General features: G+C 48.7%; 1 protein-coding gene across 6 annotated transcripts in view; it reads right to left on the reverse strand.

Annotated features, from left to right (window-relative positions):
- The window catches only part of CEP250 (centrosomal protein 250), a 48,622-nt gene that overhangs the window by 5,962 nt on the left and 22,905 nt on the right, over positions 1 to 19,755 (reverse strand). For all 6 annotated transcript variants that reach the window (XM_080686452.1, XM_080686450.1, XM_080686451.1 and 3 more), the window contains 13 exons: positions 19,112 to 19,305; positions 18,761 to 18,888; positions 17,477 to 17,646; positions 15,613 to 15,780; positions 15,090 to 15,224; positions 13,631 to 13,774; positions 12,814 to 12,947; positions 11,276 to 11,414; positions 10,024 to 10,366; positions 9,276 to 9,397; positions 7,914 to 8,034; positions 4,398 to 4,519; positions 1,312 to 3,921 (listed from right to left, as the gene is read on the reverse strand). In XM_080686452.1, the coding sequence (XP_080542578.1) occupies positions 1,312 to 3,921; positions 4,398 to 4,519; positions 7,914 to 8,034; positions 9,276 to 9,397; positions 10,024 to 10,366; positions 11,276 to 11,414; positions 12,814 to 12,947; positions 13,631 to 13,774; positions 15,090 to 15,224; positions 15,613 to 15,780; positions 17,477 to 17,646; positions 18,761 to 18,888; positions 19,112 to 19,305 (4,530 nt within the window). The remainder of the gene's footprint in view (positions 1 to 1,311; positions 3,922 to 4,397; positions 4,520 to 7,913; positions 8,035 to 9,275; positions 9,398 to 10,023; positions 10,367 to 11,275; positions 11,415 to 12,813; positions 12,948 to 13,630; positions 13,775 to 15,089; positions 15,225 to 15,612; positions 15,781 to 17,476; positions 17,647 to 18,760; positions 18,889 to 19,111; positions 19,306 to 19,755) is intronic.

Raw genomic sequence — 19,755 nt, forward strand, 5'->3', positions numbered from 1 at the left:
AGCAGAGCACTGTGAGCTCCCAGAAGGAAGTCCCCTGAGATGATGAAGGGGGTTCTCTTGGGCTCAGCACAAGGCTGTAGAGTCAGTCTCCCAGGAAAGATGTGCTTGGTTCCTCTTGGCAAAAGAGACAATGCCTCTCTGTGTCCAACAGTCAACTCTTCTTTCCTGACTGCCTACTCTGTGGAGGCCTTGTGCTCAGTGCTGGGGGTGCAGAGATGACTAAGACATGGCCCCTGACCTTGAGGTTAAATGTTATACCCTAAGGTCCACTTCCTTCCTCACTCACCATTCCACCAAGGAGCCTACTTATTCCTAACTGCTGATTCTCCAAAGTCTCTCTAGTCTCAATGTCATCTTTTAACTTCAGATCACTTGACAGATCTGCCTGCTGGACATCTCCCCTTGCATGTCCCACAGGTACCTCACTCCATTTCCAAATTAAACTCATTCCACTCCTCTTCCCCAAACCCACCTGTGTGCATCTCAGTGAGCAGAAACCTGGGGTCTGATTTCCTTCTGTCCTTTCTTTCCTCCACAGTCTCTTAGCCAATCAAATGCCTGACATCCTTTGATCATCTAGGTCTGCACTTGTGACTCCATCTGCACTTACTATCTCAGGTTACCATCTCTTCCCTGACCTCGATTACAGCCTCCTAGTTGGTCTCCTCAGGTCCAGTGTTGCTCCACACAGCAGCCTGAGCGATCTTTCTGGACTGTATATCTGATCAGGTCACTTGCCTGCCCTAAACCCTTCATCCACATCCTTAACAAAACTCATAAGCCCGGAATGATGGGGTCCCTGCTGTCCTCACTTCTCTTGCCATCTCCTCCTCTAGGTTCCAGGAGCCTGAACTCCCTACACAGATACTCCATGTTCTGTCTTACCCAGAAAGCTCCTCCTCACCTGTGCTTGGCTAATTCCTTGCTGGTCCCTTCAGATCTAACCTTAAACACCACATTTACCAGGAAGCCCTTCGGGACTCACCCCCAGGAAAGGTAGGGTGTCCCTCTAGTATACTCAGAGCACACTAAACTTCCCCAAAGAAGCACTGAGTATAATTAGGCGCTGCATTCTAACTGCTAACCCACTAGACTGTAAGCTCTATGAGGGTAGGGACTGTGGGTATCTTATTCCCTTCGTAACCCCCCGCACCCCAGACTAGCACAACCACCTGGATTCTACTTACGTTGAGATGCTCGTGATCTCAGCTTTCCCACAACTTGAGGTACACAAGCGGAGGGTGGCAGGCAGCCCGAGTTCAGCTGCCCAGGGCTCTGCCCCCTGGTCCTTATGACCCATTGATGACTCACCTGTAGCCTCTGCTGTTCTGAGTCCCGCTCCAGGACAGAGGCTTGGAGGAACATGGCTACCTCCTGCAGACTGCTAACACTGGCCTTGCTCTGGGCCAGGGACAGTGCCAAGTCCTGGGCCTTCTCCCTCCACTCAATCTCCCTGGCCTCCGTCTGCCTCAGGACTGCCTGTAATCGCTCCAGCTCCTGCTGTAGCCTGGGTCCTAAAGAATCAAGTTTTGTAGAGGGCTCCTCCACTGGGGAGGCTTTGCGGCTGTGGGCTGAGGCCTCCAGATTCTTCCTTTGCTCTCTCAGCTCCAGGATCTCCTCTTCCCTTTGTGCTAGAGTCTGCTGTAGCTCCCTTAGGCTCTCATGAAGGCCCCTCATCTCTTCCTCTCCTCTCTCCTGGCCCAGATTCTGCTTCTCTTGGATCACATCCTCTTGGAGCCTCTGGGCCAGAGACTTCTCCAGCAGCTGCCTCTGTTTCCTCTGATGTCTCAATTCTCCATCCCTCTGTGCAAGTGCCTGCTGGAGCTCCTGCACGGCTGCCTGGTGTCGGAGATCCCGGTCCTGGATCTCACCTTCCCGCTTCCTTAGGACCTCCTCCAGCTGCCGGGCTTGTGCCTGGCAGGAGTCCAGGGCAGCCTGCAAAGTGGCCGTGCTGGCCTCTAGGCTGCGGCTCAGTTCTGCCTGTCCAAGGAGATGTTGCTCTTTCTCCTGCAGGGCAGCTTGAGCCTTGCTGAGGGCCTCCTGCAAAGCCTCAGCCTGGCCTCGGGCAGCCTCCTCCCGATGCTGGGAGGACTGGCTATCTGCCCGCAGGGCCTCCAGCTCCTGGTCCCGTTGCTTGAGCATCGCCTCTGCCTGCAGCCAGCTATCCTGCAAGGCCTTGGCCTCCGCCTTGTGCTCCTGTGCCTGCTCCGCACACTGTTGCTGGAGGGCCAGCAGAGCCTTCTCCTGCTTCTGAAATTCAGCCCTTAGGTCACCCAACACCTCCTCCAGGGCCTGTGCCCGTTGTCCCTCCACTGTCAGTTCTTCCTGGAGTCTTCGCACATGTTCCCTGTGGTCCTCAAGCTCTCCCTGGCGCTCTCTCAGTGTCACATGGGCCTGCTCCAGAGCTCTCTGCAGTGTGCCTGCCTTTTCCTTTACAATCTCCTCCTGCCCCTGGGCCTGCTGCTGTTGCTGCTGCAGGGCCTCGAGCTCCTGGTCCCTCTGGGCCAGGGCTCTCTGGGCCTCTTCTAGCTGGCCCTGAAGTGACTGCTCTTTCAGCTCCCCCTGCTCCCTGGCTTCCTGCAGGTTCTTCTGCAGGACCACTATCTCCTGCTCTCGCTGGGTCAGGAGTAGGCTGATCTCTCCCACCTTCCTGTGCAGGCCCTGGAGCTGCTGTTCCAGCTGGCCCTTGTGTTCCTGAAGTTCCTGGATACGTTCCTGCTGGCATTCCACCTCCTTCTCCTTGTCACGCAGGATTAGCTTCATGTGCTCGAGGCTTCCTCGCTGTGCTTTATTCTGGCCCTTCCCTTCCTCTGCCCGCTCCTGCATCAGCTGCCTCTGAGAGGCCAATTCCCGGCCTCGCTCCTTCAAGGAAAGCTTGATCTGTTCCAGGTCCTCCTCTAGAATCTTGGTCTGCAGTGTCCTCTGATCTTCAAGGACCTGAATCCTCTCTTTCTGCAGCACCATCTCCTGGTCCCTCCTCTGGAGGTCCTGAGTCAGATGCTCTTTCTGCCTCTGCAGCTCCTCGATGTGTTCTCGCTGGGACTTCACCACTTGCTCCTTCTCCTGGAGCTCTCTTGCCAGAAGGCTGCTGTGTCTCTCCAGCTCGTGGATCTGGCTGCTTTGCACCTGCAGCTCCTGGCTCCTCTCCTCTAGGTCCAGGGTAAGGTGGGTCAGAGCCACCCTCTGCACCTCCCTCTGGCTCTCCAGATCCTCAATTGCCTTTTGCTGGCACTCCACTTTGCGATGGTTTTCCTCCAGTTCCAGGGCCAGGCACTCCAGAGTAACCAGCTGCTTCTTCAGATCCTGAATCTGTCCTTTCTGGGACTCGATCACTTGGTGATTCTTCTCGAGTTCTAGAAGCTGATGTTCTACAACATTCCTCTGCGTCTCTTGATCCTTCTCGAGCTCTTTGATCTGCTCCCTCTGCACAGTCAGCTTCTGCTCTCGCTCCTGGACGGCCATGGGCAGATGCTCTAAAACAGACCTGCACCTCTCCAGCTCCTGAATCTGTTCCTGTTGCAGATCCACCTCTTGATTCCTCTTCTTTAGGTCCAGAGACAGCAATTCCAAAGCCGCCTTTTGCATTTCCCGCTGCTTCTCCAGTTCCTGGATTTTTTCCTGCAAAGCCTCCACCTCCCCTTCTCTTTCAGATAGGGCCTGGGCCAGGATAGCCAAGTTCTCTTGTAAAGCCTTTCCTTGGGCCACCTTCAGCTCGCCCTGCTCCTGCAGAGCCTGGGCTCTCTCGCGCTCACTCTCCACTTCCTCGTTTTTCAATTTCAGGGCAGAGCGAGCAGTTCGCAGGTCTTCTTCCAGGACCCCTGCAGCACTCGCCTGAGCCCTGGCTTCTGAGACAGATGCTTGCAGATGTTGCACCTGGGCTGTCAGGTTCTCCTTAGCTGCCTGAAGTAACTCTCGCTCATTCTGCAAAACAAGATGCATAGCCACCTTAGACCACACTTCCTTGATACCATCACTCCAACACAGGTCCTTTCTTTCCTTACTTTGTAGCACCAGCATTGTCAAGGACTTGGACCAAAAGAACTCCTGCATTCCATTTAAGCTACTACTGTGAAAGAACATACCCACCACGTCCCAGGGCTCAGCTATGCCCAGAGGAGAACGCATTGTGTAAATGAGTCATCCCAGACTCTGGTCCTTCAGGGCAAGGGACAAAAGTTTCAAACTTAGTTTAGAAAAATAATTGAATGAGGATTCACTGGGGCCTTAATAGTGGCTCAGGGAGTGGAGCCAGCCAGAGAATCAGACACTGCTGAAGGAAGCTGGGCACTACATATGGATGGAATAGGACTATAGACCAAGATGGGTCTGAGAGCTAGAGCTGGGTCCTGAGGGACTACTCCTGAAGCAACCCCCGCCCCACACCAGTACCACCATACCTGGGCTTCCATTCCCTGCAGCTCTGCTCGCCGTAGGCGACTCTGTAAGGATGCCACAGTTTCGTGCAGTTCCATCAGCTCAGACTCAAGGGACTTCTGTTTTTCTTCCCACTTGGATTTCTCTTTGGGAAGAGGAGAGGTAGTGGAGCAAGGCCCATGGTTAGGGTAGAGGAAAAGTGGGAGGCAGAGGCAGATGGAGGATGGGAAACAGAATCAAAGGGGAAGAAGGCCAAGGAGAGAATTATATCCAGTTTCATAGAGACATCACCCATCTGCCAGCTGCTCCTGTTTGTCTAGGCTTCTGGCTGCTTCCAGGCTCATGTCTGTGTCTGCTGCCCAGCTCCAGCACTGCCTTATAATCATCCCAACAATTTCTCAGCCTGATCATATTCAGATCCTCGACCCTGGATTCCAGACAGAGTTGAGCTGGATGACACTGGAGACCCTTATGAGTCTCATACTCTATGATTTTGCTCTGGTTCTTGGAGAACAGGGTTGCTCTGCTGGCTGCCCCCATCCCTACCGTTTCTGCAAATTGCACCTAACCCAGCTCTATGTGTGTGTTTCTCAGGGAGACCTCTGGGATACTTTCACGACCCAGACCCACTCCCCAAGTTGTCCTCTTCTCTTCCACAGTAGAGCCTTGAGCCTCAACATCCTCCCCTCTCGTTTCCCTTCCAAGTAGTCACCACCCTTTTCAGCCCTTGGCTGTGGCACAGATACGTTCTCCCCATATTCCCCTCCTTGCTTTCTCTCAAACAGTCCTCAATCCTGCTGTCAAAGGTTAAATCATTTTGAGGACATAGTTGAAGATGAAAAAAATAAGTAACATGGATAAATGACAAAAGATAAAAAGAATTTTAAAATATCCTCACAGAGATAAAAACCACAGTCATATCAATTGATGCAGAAGAAGCATTTGACAAAATCCAACACCCATTTTTGATAAAAACTCTCAGCAAGGTGGGAATAGAAGAATCATACCTCAACATAATAAAAGCCATATATGACAAACCCACAGCCAACATCATACTCAATGGACAAAAACTAAAACCATTTCCCCTAAGAACAGGAACAAGACAGGGATGCCCGCTTTCACCACTCCTATTCGACATAGTACTGGAAGTACTAGCCATTGCGATTAGACAAGAAGAAGAAATAAAAGGCATCCAAATTGGAAAAGAAGAAGTAAAACTGTCCTTATTTGCAGATGACATGATACTGTACATAGAAAACCCTAAAGACTCCATCAAAAAATTATTAGACTTAATAAATGAATTCGGCAATGTAGCAGGATACAAAATTAATGCCAAGAAATCTATGGCATTTTTATACACCAACAGTGAACTTACAGAAAGAGAGACTAAGAAAACAATCCCATTTACCATCGCACCAAAAAAATTAAGATACCTAGGAATAAACTTAACTAAGGAGGTAAAAGACCTATACTCAGAAAACTACAAGATATTGAAAAAAGAGATAGAGGAAGACATAAATAGATGGAAGAGCATACCGTGTTCATGGATTGGTAGAATCAACATCATTAAAATGTCCATACTACCCAAAGCAATCTATAGATTCAATGCACTCCCCATTAAAATACCAATGGCATATTTCACAGACCTAGAAAGAACTCTCCAAAAATTCATCTGGAATAAAAAAAGACCCTGAATAGCCACAGCAATCCTGAGAAAGAAGAATAAAGTAGGAGGGATCTCAATACCAGATTTCAAGCTATATTACAAAGCCACTGTTCTCAAAACAGCCTGGTATTGGCACAAGAACAGGCATATAGACCAATGGAATAGAATAGAGAATCCAGATATCGACCCAAACCACTATGCGCAATTAATATTTGACAAAGGAGGCATGAACATACAATGGAGTCAAGACAGTCTCTTCAATAAATGATGTTGGGAAAATTGGACAGATACATGCAAAAAAATGAAACTAGATCACCAACTTAAAACATACACAAAAATAAACTCAAAATGGATAAAGGACTTAAACATAAGATGGGAAACCATAAAAATACTAGAGGAATCCACAGGCAGAGAAATCTCAGACATATGCCGAAGCAATTTCTTCACTGATACCACTCCTAGGGCAATGGAAACTAAAGAGAAAATAAACAAATGGGACTACATCAAAATAAAAAGCTTTTGCACAGCAAAAGAAACCATCAACAAAACAACAAGAAAGCCCACTGTATGGGAGAGCATATTTGCAAATGTTATCACTAATAAAGGTTTAATCTCCAACATCTACAGGGAACTTATACAACTTAATAAAAGGAAAATAAGTGATCCAATAAAAAAATGGGCAATGGACCTAAATAGAATCTTTTCAAAAGAAGACAGAGGGAAGGCCAAGAGACATATGAAAACATGCTCAAAGTCACTAATTATCCAAGAGATGCAAATCAAAATGACAATGCGGTACCATCTTACACCTGTCAGAATGGCTATCATCAACAAATCAACAAACGACAAGTGCTGGCGAGGATGTGGAGAAAAAGGAACCCTCGTGCATTGCTGGTGGGAATGCAGACTGGTGCAGCCACTGTGGAGAACAGTATGGAGTTTCCTCAAAAAACTAAAAATGGAACTCCCATTTGACCCAGTAATCCTACTCCTAGGAATATATCCCAAGAAACTAGAAACACCAATCAGAAAGGATATATGCACCCCTATGTTCATAGCAGCACAATTTACAATAGCTAAGATTTGGAATCAGCCTAGGTGCCCGTCAGCTGATGACTAGATCAGAAAACTACGGTACATCTACACAATGGAATACTATGCTGCCATAAAAAAGAAGGAATTCTTACCATTTGCAGCAACCTGGATGGAACTGGAGAGCATTATGCTAAGTGAAATAAGCCAGTCAATGAAAGAAAAATACCACATGATCTCACTCATTTTTGGATAATAAAGAACATTATAAACTGATGAACAAAAAGATAGATACAGAGGCAGTAAAGCATCAAACAGACTGTGAAATTACAGCGGGAAGGTTAGGGAGAGGTGGGGGAGATAAGAGATCAACTGAAGGACTTGTATGCATGCATATAAGCATAACCAATGAACGCAAGACATTGTGGGGTGAGGGCATGTATGGGAATGGGGTGGGGGGAGGCAATGGGAAGATATGTACACATGTAATACCTTAATAAAAAACATTAAAAAAATAAAAAAATATATATATCCTCATAGTCCTGGCCCTGGGTTGCCAATTTTTAATCTGCAGAGAGAGAAAACAAAAGCCTAGCCAGCAACTTCTCACTTCCCCAAATCTGTTCCTTGTAATCCCTTCTGCCAGGATGGCCCTCAAAGGCCATGGGAAGCAGAAACTAGTTCATGGCGTCTCACCCCTTGGGCAATGCCTCTAGGTATCTCCTCACAGTTGTGGACAAGCAGTAAAGAGTGGCTGCTAGGCCTGTTCCTGCCCCTTCTGGGCTTCCCGCCTTTCTTCTCTCCTCCCTCCAAATCCCTGTGCCTGCCTTGAGCTTCTCACCTTCCTGGTTCTGGGAGAGTTGTCTCTGCAGATCCTGCAACTCTGTTTGGACCTGGCTCTTCTCAGCCTCTGTATCAGTGAGATGCTGTTTCAGCTTCTGTGCCTGATTCCTCAGATCATCCTGGGAAAGAAAGGGCATGGCTAAACTCACGTTCCTCATCTCCCACAAACCTATCCCTGTCCAGGGCCCAAGACCTCTTTTCCCCTTCAGCCTCTTTTGGGGTTTTCCAGTGGGATCTACTCTCATAATCCTGAGTTATTTACCTCTGAACTCGTATGCACTTGGCTTCCTGAAGTGATGACAAGCTCTGCTCCAGCTGACTAGAGCCTAGAAACCCTTTTTGTCCCATCTGTGTCATTTGAAACAGAACTGTTGCTAAAGTTTTAGCCCAGGGTCACCTCTCTTCTCCCTAAACTCCTCCTTTAAAGCCTAACTCAGAGGTCATTTCTTCCTTCTGACCTTTCTCAAGTCAGAATGAATTGTCCCTCCTATTACCATCATGTGCACCTGTATTGATCCAGTTATTTCTTTTTTTTAAAAAAAAAATATATATATTTTGATTTTTTACAGAGAGGAAGGGAGAGGGATAGAGAAGTAGAAACATTGATGAGAGAGAAACATTGATCAGCTGCCTCCTGCACACCTCCTTCTGGGGATGTGCCCGCAACCAAGGTACATGCCCTTGACTGGAATCGAACCTGGGACCCTTCAGTCCGCAGGCCGATGCTCTATCCACTGAGCCAAACCAGTTAGGGCTGATCCAGTTATTTCTATTGGTTCTGCTTTGTCTTACAATGCAGTTTGGCTCCTCAGCCATGTTATAAGCCTTCTTGAGGGAGCAATCAGGTCTTTCTGCATTTTGTGTTCCCAGCTCAGATGAGCTGGCGCATGGTGGCACTATATTTTTATTGGCTAATATGTTCACTATGAGATGGAATTTACAGGACATTTAGTTCAGTCTTAGGCTTAGCATGTTCCTATAAATGACAACCTCAAATCTCAGTGGTCTCAATTAGTTGGTTTTTTTCTTGGAGGTCTTGGCACCAAGAATAATTCATGGTTGAGAGGAAAATGATGCAAAATAATGTGACACATTTGTACAGGGTTTTTAGCTTATAGGGCTCACATAAGCCCCTCACTGATCTAACACTCTCAACCCTGTGAGGCAGGCATGATTTGCCCGACTTTACTAGCAAAACCAAGGCCCAGAAAACCAAATGCTTTGTTCATGGTTTCCAGGTAGTAAGTGATAAAGATGGAACTCATTCCAACCTGATCTAAGGAAGAAAACAGGTTAAACTGCTGCATAAATCTTTTCAGGGGAGGTGAAGAGGTCAGAGGAGGAGAGCAGGGAAACATACCCGGGCCTGCTGTGTCTTCCGCAGGTCTTGGTGGAGCTTGTGGAGGGCAGATGCCACCGCCTCAGCCGAGAGAGCTGTCAGAAGGGGCTCTCTCTTAAAGAGGACCCTCGCTCCATTCTGATCTGAACAGATGAGGCAATACCTTCTGACTTGGTTACCGTCTGAAAAAAACAGCTCTACCTCCCCAGACATGGCCTTGGCCTTCCCACTGATCCCTCCTCTCCTCAAAGAAGCCCTTCTAAGTAGTTCATTCATCATGCACTGTCTGCATACCTATATGCCAGGCACTGTGGTGGGCACTCAGTAATGCTAGCTATCATCTAATAAGTGCCAGGAACTGTGTGGGCTATTTTACCTCTGTAACCTCATTAACTCCTTAGAAAAGTCCTGAGAGGTAGGTACTTTTAATATCTGCATTTTATAATTGAGAGAATCAAGCTCAGAGAGGACAGGTGACTTGTGCAAGGACATACATCTAGCAAATTGTAGAGCTGGCGGGGTGGGGGGGGGAGCGGGGGAGGCGGGGTGTTCAAACTCTGGATTAATTCCAGAGTCTGTGGCCTTAGCCTTGTGGCATACTGTCTAAGGCAGTGGTCGGCAAACCTCGGCGAGCGAGCCGCGGTTTGCCGCTCTGTTGACAATGAGTTTGCCGACCACTGGTCTAAGGAACTGCATTCCTCTTCCTTCTCCCCTGGGAGCTAGGCCTGGCTTTGGCCCAAAGGACTGAGTTCTTGGATGGCTGCCTCACCTGGCTCAGGACCCCAGAAGGAGGGAGCAGAGTCTCCCCCGCCACTCAGCTCAGGCCTGCTCTCACAAACAGACCCCAGGGCCTGCTGCAGGACAGAATAGAGGCTGGCTAGCTGGGCCTGGGCATGGTGCCCGGGCTGCTGCTCTGCAGCCAGCGCCTCCAGCTGGCTCTCCATGCTGCGCAGTCGCAGCTGTAGCTGGGCTTCCTTGGCTTCCTGGGCCCACAAGGAAGCTCGCAGCTGCTTCTCTGTTACTCGAGATGCTTCTAGCTCCTCCAGCAGCTGTGCTTCCTGGGCCAGAAAATTAGCTTCTTTTTCCTTTACCTCCTGCTTCAGTAGTTCCACCTACAGGGAGGAAGTAGTCACCCTGAGCAGGGAGTGGATACCTGCTCCTCAGACCCTCCCTGGTCTTACACTACTCAATCCCACACCAACCTGATCAGGGCAGGAAGGGAGTACTGCAAGGAGTACTACCCTAGATCTGACCTGCATACCTACCTACTCACTCCTAACACGTGAATGAGGGCTACGCAAATGGGCTTTGGCCCTGGTCCCCCGGCAACTATGCCAACTCCCTGCTATTAGAATTCTGCCTGAAACCCTGACACTGAACCTAAGAAGACCAGTCACAATATACTGGCTACCATTTATCGAATGCTTGTGTTCGTGACACTTTATATATAACTATAATGGTTAACAAGTATCACCCTTGTTTTCCTGGATGAAGTATGCTCACACAACCCGGAAGCAGTAGAGCTGGGAGTCTAACTCAGGATCTGGGTCCTTATCTGCTGCAGTCTCCTGTCTCTCTCTTGCTCTCTTACTCATCCCCTTCTAGTTCCATCTTTCCTCTGCACCAAGGATTGGGATGGGTCCTCCTGTGAGCAGACTGAGTCCCCTTGCTGCCTACTTATTCTGGAGTAATACGATGGCCCTGCTGTGTCTTGTCAAACAGACAAAGCACACTAGGGAGTAGCCAAGCTTGAATGAACTAGGCCTGCATGAGCTCTGCCCTTTAGGAACAATGTTCTGGGCCATCAGGTTCTCCACAGGTGGCCGAACTCTGTGTCAGGTTCCAAACCCCCACCCTGCCCAGTCCTGGCTTCCCCCTCCTGCCAGGGCTGCTGAAGTCCCAGCATGCCCTGTAATAAGGAAAGAGAAAGGTCCTCTTCATGAACCAACTCTGAGCAATCATCTCCCACTCCAGGGGCAGGCTTCCACCAGGGAATAGGGCCCATCACCGGCGGGAAGTACCTGGGCACTGAACTCTTTCTGCCCTCCCTGGGCCTCCTGCAGATCCTGGCGCAGGGAACTCAGCTCCTGTTGTCGAACAGAGTCAGCTTCTTCTAAAACAAGGAGTCTCTGTTCCTTTTCCATTAGAGACAGAGTCAGGCTGAAAAGAGAGGGGTCAGAGAGCTAGGCCGTCCTCTCAGGGAATGAAGAACTACCTTCTCATCTGACTGTTCTAAACATTTAATCAAAATGGATATAGTAATGATAATCATTACAGTGTAACAATAAAAACTTCTATTTATTGAGCACTTACTGCGTGCTCCTAGATACTTCTCGCATATGATACCCAATTTCAACTTCATAGTTTATTCTTCTCTGGGAAATTCCAGAAATATCTATATCATACCTAAAATTCAACATGTCCAATCTGTTCTATCCCCTCTGCACCTCCCCAATCACCCCTATTATGTTCCCTAGCTCAGTGAATGAATGGCACCTCCACCCACCTAGTACCCCAACTTAGAAGCCTTGATCATATCACAGTTCTCCCTTCATCCCACATATACCTAATCTATGACTACATATAACTGATTCCAATTTCCTAAACGTCCTCTAAACTCCTTCAGTCCTCCCATCCCGCTCCCCCATCCTGGTTCAGCTTTAGTATCTCTCATTTAGACAACCGTACTAGTCTAACTTGTGTTCCTGCCTCTAGAGTCGTTCGCAAAAGGATTTGTCCCTCCCCAACCTCCTACAGCCCTGAGAATACCTGCCGCTTTTCATCCTGGGTGATCTGACCTCATTCCTGATGTTTCGTGTCATCACTATCTCTTCTATTAATCATAAATTGGATTATGTTGAGTTGCTGGCTTAACGCCCTGCAATGATTTTCTACCAAACTTAAAATAACTACAAACTCCTTCCCGTGACCTACGAAATCCTGAATGGGGCATGGACTTGTCTAGCTCAAGTCACTCTTCTCAGTCACCAGGCTCCAGTCATGCTGCACCTTCAGGTTCCCCAAACACCCCCAGCTTTGACCTGCCCCAGAGCCACTGTGTGTGATTTCTATCCCTACTGCATAGAACTCTCCCACCCTTTGCATGGTGGCTCCACTTCATCCTGCAGTGGAGGAAGGCCTTCCCTAACGTCTAAAGTAGATCTCCCTCCCCAGCCTGCCCCATTTCTATTTCAGCATCCTGTTTCTTTCCTCCACACCATGGAACATAATCTGCAATAATTTATTTTGGGGATTATTGGCGTAATGTCTTCCCTACCAAACTATAAATTCTGTTGAAATGGGGACCATACTATCTTGTTTATCACTGTACCCTGACCCCTGGCATAGTGCCTGGTACATATGCATTTGTCTAAATACTTACTAAGTAAATGAAGTGTAGGCTTTGAAGACAGGGTCTGTGTCCTACCCCCTTGGCTACTTGTACAGCCCACAGCTAGAGACATGAAAGGCTAGATGACCTGAGCAAAGAACCGTCAACCTCCCAGTGACCACTGGAGCGAGACAGGCAAAAGCCAACTCCATGGCTTGTCTAGCTTACCTGGCTTTGTCTCTTTCCAGCTCTTTCTGAATTCGGCTACATTCCTGGGCTTCTCTCCGCTTCTCCTGAACCTCCTGCTCCACCAGCCTCCGGGAGTCATCCTTGGAAACCAGCTGAGACTTCAAGTCCTCCACCTGGAAAGTTAAGGGCATGAGGACCAAGGGCAGGGGCCCAGAGGGAGGATGCTTCTCGCCTACGGCTTCATGGTCCTTCCAGGTTTACCTCAATCGCCAGCTCATTTCCAGTGCTCTGGAGGTTCCACCAATCAATCCTTACATACTCTTCTTACCTACTCTCCTCCCCAAACACCATTCAGCTTAGTCATCTGTCTCCCAGCCTCACATATGCTGGATAAAGACAGACACAAATAAAAATCTTTGCTGAATATAACTACACCCAAAGGCAAAGTGATAGGCAAGTGTAGAGTGACTGTATTTTTTAAAATGAATAATCAGAACACCATCTGATATAGGATTTTGAGAAGGAAAAGCAATCAGAATAAAAAAGGCAATCTGGTCTGGCTGGTGTGGTTCAGTGGTTGAGTGTCAACCCATGAACTAGGAGAGAAGACAAAAAGAACAACTGACAGTGGAGCTGCCTGAGAATATCTAAGTTCCGTAGTCATCACAGAAAGATTACCACCCCAGAGCTCAAGGGGCACGTGCTCAGCTCTGAGTATCCTTTAATCTTCCCCTAAGTACTGGGGCCTACACTTCCCCTCCCAAGCTCCCAAGGTTCCCCTTGTCCTGCAGGAGGGAGTGGGGCAGCCTGGCTTTGCTGGGGAAGTGCTGGGGGGCTGGGAGAGAGGAGGAGGGACCTGCTTCTGCAGGTCTATCTTATCCTGTAGCAGGGAGCTGCTCTCTCCACGGAGGGCAGTGAGGTCATCTCCGTGCTGCTGGGCTGCCTGCTCCCGCTCCCGCTGAGCCTCTCGGAGCTGGGTCTGCAGTATTCCAATCGTCTCCTGCAACGGGAGAAGACAGCTGTGAGAAGAGGAAAACTTTCACAGGGGCCTTGGTCTTGAAATTCATGTTGTAGAAATCAATATCATATAAATACTAATTTTTTAGTTGGGGTAGCAAAAGCTAAGGCAGGACCCAGCAATTCAGCTTGTGTCTGTCATGCCCTGCCACCTCAACTCCTCACCTCCTATTCCCTCTCCTCCCTCACAGAGTACACTGGCTCACCCAGGATTTCTCGGTCAAGGTCCCTGTGTTGGCAGCAGTCCCTTAGTCAGACCATCACAACAACCTCCTGTTGCATAGCCCTATTTCTACTTCATACCACCCCCCCACACACACACTACCTACACACACACACACACACACACACACACACTGAATTATGTCCTTCTCTGCTTCTTAAGTACCAACATTTTCCCATTGCCCTTGAACAAATCCAGGCTCCTCTTATGGCTGACAAAGGGCTCCTGCCTATCTTTTTGCTCACCCCTGAGCTTATCACGCTGGAGCCATGCTGCCTCCTTTCTGTCCTGGAACTCCCCAAACCTTTACTGTCTGTCCCAGGGCCCTTATGGCACCTATTTCCTCTGCCTAAACTACTCTTCAAATCGCTGGCTTCTTTGCTTTTTAACAGTTTTACTGAGACATAGTTCAGATGCCACACAATTCACCCATTTAAAGCGTAAAATTCAACATTTTTCAGTGTATTTACAGAGTTTTGCAACTACCACTACAATCAATTTTAGAACATTCTCATCACCCCAGAAGAAACCCTGTATACTCCCATCCCTTATTCTCACTCCCAACCACTCATCTACTTTCTGTCTCTGTAGATTGGCCTATTGTGGACATTTCCTATCAATGGAATCATACACCGTATGGCCTCTTGTGACTGGTTCTTTCACTCCGCATGTTCCCAAGGTTCATCCCTATTGTTCATGGGGCTTTTAAACCTCATGTCTCAGCTCAAATGTCACTTTCTCAGTGAGGTCCTCCCTGACCTCCTTGCCCAAAGTGGCCACTTTTGAATCACTCTCAATTATATCACCTTATGCATTTCCTTTACAGCACTTATTACTACCTGCAATTATCTCATTTATTTTGTGTCTGCTCCTCCTTGTCCATCTCTGCTACTAGAAAGTAAGCTCCTTAAGGGCAGGGACGATGTCTGTCATGTTCACTGGGTGCCACACCGTGATGCCTGCCATATGTTACCACCCAGTACAGGGCCTGACCCGAAGTGCCAAAGAACTGGCCAATGCTGCATGAGTGAATCAATGTTCCCCTTTCTTCCCTGCCAAGGACCACCCTCCATACCTGTTCCTTTAACTTCTGAACCTTTATGTCCTGCCTCAGCCGTTCCAGGTGCTGGCTGGCATCTGCCAGTTCCTTCTGGGTCTGCAGCAGCGTCTCCAGGAGGGACACCCTCTCCTTCTCTGTCTCGAGCTGCATCTGTAGCGGGACAGGAGTGCAGGGCTTGTTGGATCGGGTCACCATGCTCAGCCACTAGGCCACCAGCATATTCCAGCTATTCTATTGCTCTTCCGGAAATGGGGTGGGGGCTGAGGGCAAAGGAAGGTCTGGACCCACTGACTGAGAACCAGGAAGTGCAAAGATTGCCACTAGTTTTCAAGCTGACAGGATGTGGTAAACGTCAGCCCTCCCTCAGGAAGTATGACATACTGCCGGCCCTGCAATTAATGCTGCTTGTCACCCAGCTCACTCGCAGCAAATGGGTAGCTATACTCTCTTCTAGAAGCCCCCGTGGACCTGCTCTGGGGAGTGGAAAAGGAAGTGTTCAAAGGCAGGGGAGTCACAGGCTGGACATCCAGACTCCCACCTGGCATAGGGCGCTCTCGGCCTTGGCCCGTTCTTCTTCCTTCTGGGTCCGGAGAGCCTCGGTCTCTGCCTGCTGCTCCCTCAGCCTCATTTCTAGCTCCATTTTCTCCCTCTCTAGGGTTTCCAGAGCCTTATCCAGTTCCTGCTGGTGCCGGGAGCACTCTTTCTCCTGGTCATACAAAGGAAACACTGTTAGAACCAAATGGGTGAGGAGAGGCAGCAGAAAAACTGGATGAGAGTAAGGCCACTGCTCACCAGCTGCATGACCTTGGTACCGCACGAAGCCCGTGTCCTCATCTGTAAAGTAAGGCTAATAACCCCTGCCTTCCCTATCTCACCAGACGTTATGAGAATCAAATGAGATTTATAAAAAAAATCAAATGGTATCACACATAAAAGTGCTTTCTAAAGTGTAGCTGTCCCTAATATAAGTTACGAGTATGCCTTATTTTAAAGCAACCACATCATGGCTCATGGTTGTAACAATGAACTGAGGTGGCAGACTCGCCCTCTGCTGCCCAGTCTCCCCTGCTCAGGGTGGCAGTCAGCCTTCCAAAAAGTCAGGTTGAGTCCAGCAAAGGTGTCTCCTGTATTATACAAGAGCACTAGGACGCGGGATCCGGTCCTCCCAGAGGTCCACCAGTCACCAAAGCCTTCCCTGCTCTTCCAGACTAACCCAGCACCCTCTGTTAGTGGTGAAGGGCTCTAGAGCCAGGCTGCCTGGATTAGTCTTTAGTCCAACACTATTAGTGTGACCTCAGTTAAAATCTATCACATCTCCATGCCTCAGTTTCCTCATCTAGACAAATGGTGATAACAACAGTGTCCTCCCTCCTAGGATTGTTTAGAGGATTAAGATAAGTCATGTAGCCCTAGCCGGTTTTGCTCAGTGGATAGAGCGTCAGCCTGCGGACTGAGGGGTCCCGGGTTCAATTCCGGCTTAGGGCACATGCCTGGGTTGCAGGCTCGATCCCCAGTAGGGGGTGTGCAGGAGGCAGCCGGTCAATGATTCTCTCATCATTGATGTTTCTCTCTCTCTCTCCCTCTCCCTTCCTCTCTGAAATCAATATATATATATATATGGAGAGAGAGAGAGAGAGAGAGAGAGAGAGAAGTACACATTGGTAGCTACAAAATAGTCAAGGGGATGTAAAGTATAGCATATGAATATAATCACTAAAGTTGTCATAACTATGCATGGTGCCAGGTGGGTACTAGAAATATAGGGGGACCACATTGTAAAGTATATGACTGCCTAGCCACTATACACCTGAAAGTAATTTATATATATAAAAGCCTAAGCGACTGTCTGACTCTCTGACCATTTGACAGTAGCTATGACATGTACTGACCACCAGAGGGCAGATGCTCAACACAGGAGCAGAAACCACAGGCATGGAAACATGGAACAGACTGATGAATCTCAGAGGGAAGCGGGGAGGGGGAAGGGCAGGAAGAGATTAACCAAAGATCTTATACGCATACTAGAGGCCTGGTGAACGGATTCGTGCACCAGTGGGGTCCCTCGGCCTTGCCTGGCCTGCACCCTCTCACAATCCAGGACCCCTCAGGGGATGTCGGACTGCTGGTTTTGGCCCAATCCCTGCAGGCCAGGCTGAGGGACCCCACCAGTGCATGAATCCGTGCACCAGGCCTCTAGTACAAAATAATATTGACTGTAAACTGTACTTGAAAAATAAAATAAATAAAAAAAGAGCTAGAAGTAGGAGTTGGCACCTTGGTTACCAGGCTAGTCCTATACATATTTCACTCTTATAAGCAGTAATATCTGGACCAAGAGTCAGCAGGTGGAACACTCCCTGAAGGGAGGCCTCTCCCATCCCCTAGCCACATCCATCACCTACCAATTTCTCCTGGAGCCGGTTCACCTCCTCCTCATGAGCTGATTTCAGCTGCTGCAGGGCAGTCTGCCCCTCTTGCTCAACCTGGGCAAGCTGTCTGGCTGCTGTATCCCGCTCCTGCTCTGCCCGGTTCCGTTCAGTGTCCAGTTCCAGCTTCAAGCACCTTACTTCGCCTAAGATGCAAGGGACAGGATCTGGTCTCTGAGCCTCTGCCCTCTTTTTAAAACCTCCTCTTTCCACCCTAGCTGGTTTGGCTCAGTGGAAAGAACATTGGCCTGTGGACTGAAGGGTCCTGGGTTTGATTCCAGTCAAGGGCACATGCCTGAGTTGTGGGCTCAATCCCCAGTAGGGGGCATGCAGGAGGCAGCCAATCAAGGATTTTCTCTCATCATTGATGTTTCTCTCTCTCTGAAATCAATAAAAATTTATTTATTTATTTATTTTAATATATTTTTATTGATTTCAGAGAGAAAGGGAGAGGGAGAGATAGAAACATCAATGATGAGAGAGAATCACTGACTGGCTGCCTCCTGCACACCCCACACTGGGATCGAGCCTGCAAGCTGTATGTGCCCTTGGCCGGAATCGAACCTGGGACCCTTTAGTCTGTAGGCTGACACTTTAACCACTGAGCCAAACCGGCTATGGCAATAAAAATATATTTTTAATATATATATATATATTTTTTTTTTCAATATATTTTTATTGATTTCAGAGAGGAAGGGAGGGGGAGAGAGAGATAGAAACATCAATGATGAGAGACACTCATTGATTGGCTGCCTCCTGCATGCCCCCTACTGGGGCTTGAGCCCGCAACCTGGGCATGTGCCCTTGACCAGAATCAAACCCAGGACCCTTGAGTCCATAGGCCTACTCTCTATCCACTGAGCCACACCAGCTAGGGCTTAAAAAATATATTATAAAAACAATAAAACTCCTCTTCCCACCGGGCCAGTGTTGCTCAGTGGTTGAACATAGACCCATATACCAAGAGGTCGCCAGTTCAATTCCTGGTCAGGGCACATGCCCGAGCTTGTGGGCTCAATTTCTGGTGGGGGCTGTGCAGGAGGAGCTGATCAATGTTTCTCTTTCATCGATGCTGCTATCTCTCTCTCTCTCCCTTCTTATCTTTCTTTTTAAAAAATCAATTAAAACACACACACAAAAGTCCTCTCCCTAGACCTCTGAGCAACTCCCATCCGAGAAGCCCTGAACCTGGCTAGAGAAGGACCTCTGCCTTCCCAGCTTTCAACATCCCCATGTGTGGCCATTCCATTTGGTTCTCACCTTGGATTACTTCCTTGGCTTGAGTGACAGTTTGAATCTGGACCTCCAGCTGCCCCTTGGTGACCTCTATCAGAGAATTTTGTTGTTGGGCCTCAAACAGACTGCTCTCCAGGAACTCCTTGGCTGAGCTGTCAGGTTCAGGAATCAGGAAGAGTTCTTACCCATCAAGGCCCTTACCCTTCCTTAAGAGGAGATGGGTTCTAAGTACTGGCTACTTGAAGAAGTTAGGGGGGCAATCACAAATTCATAACTCATATAGAACCCATACACTTTGGGCAGGGAACTTAGCTTGGCTACTCTTTGCCTTGAAAAGCTCCTTCTGCCCTTGGCTGAACTGAGTCTGGGTCCTACCTGAGCCCCAGTAGTTGATCAGAGAGGTCCTGCCGGTCCCGCTCCCCAGCCTGCAGCCGCACCTCTAGAGCTGCCTTCTGCCGAACTAGGGCCTCCTTCTCCTGAACTTCCCGGGCTAGCACTTCTTCTTGTCGCTTTGCTTCCTGATGTAGCTGCTCCAGCTGAGCTGAGGCTGCCTCCTGCTGGTGACGTGCCTGAGGGGAAGACATTGGTGAGATTCAGAGCACGGACAGGATTCCCCACAGAGTTGCCATCATGGGTTAGGACCATCGGCTCTTCAGAGATTCTGGACCCAGCTCTGTGAGCCCTGGGCATTGCCCACTCATACAAAGTAGCATTAATGTATTTCTCTATCAACCCATCGAGCTCCCAGATAGGAAGCATGCTCTCCTTCGAGCAAGACTCTGTGCTAGGGCTTCAAGAGACCTACCTCTAAGGAGCTTTTAGTCTTAAGGAAAAGACACATGCATAATACCAGGATGAAAGTGATCAGTGCCCTAAGAAAGGGACTCCGAGAAGGAAGATTATGTGTAATTATTACGGCAATGGAAAGTGTGGTGGAGGAGAAAGATGACCTTTGAGGCAGGTCATTGGTTCAGAAAAAACTTACTGAGCCCCCGTTATGTGTTAGACACTGTACTATA

The sequence above is a fragment of the Plecotus auritus genome (genome assembly GCF_963455305.1).
Source record: "Plecotus auritus genome assembly, chromosome: 8".
NCBI lineage: Eukaryota > Metazoa > Chordata > Mammalia > Chiroptera > Vespertilionidae > Plecotus > Plecotus auritus.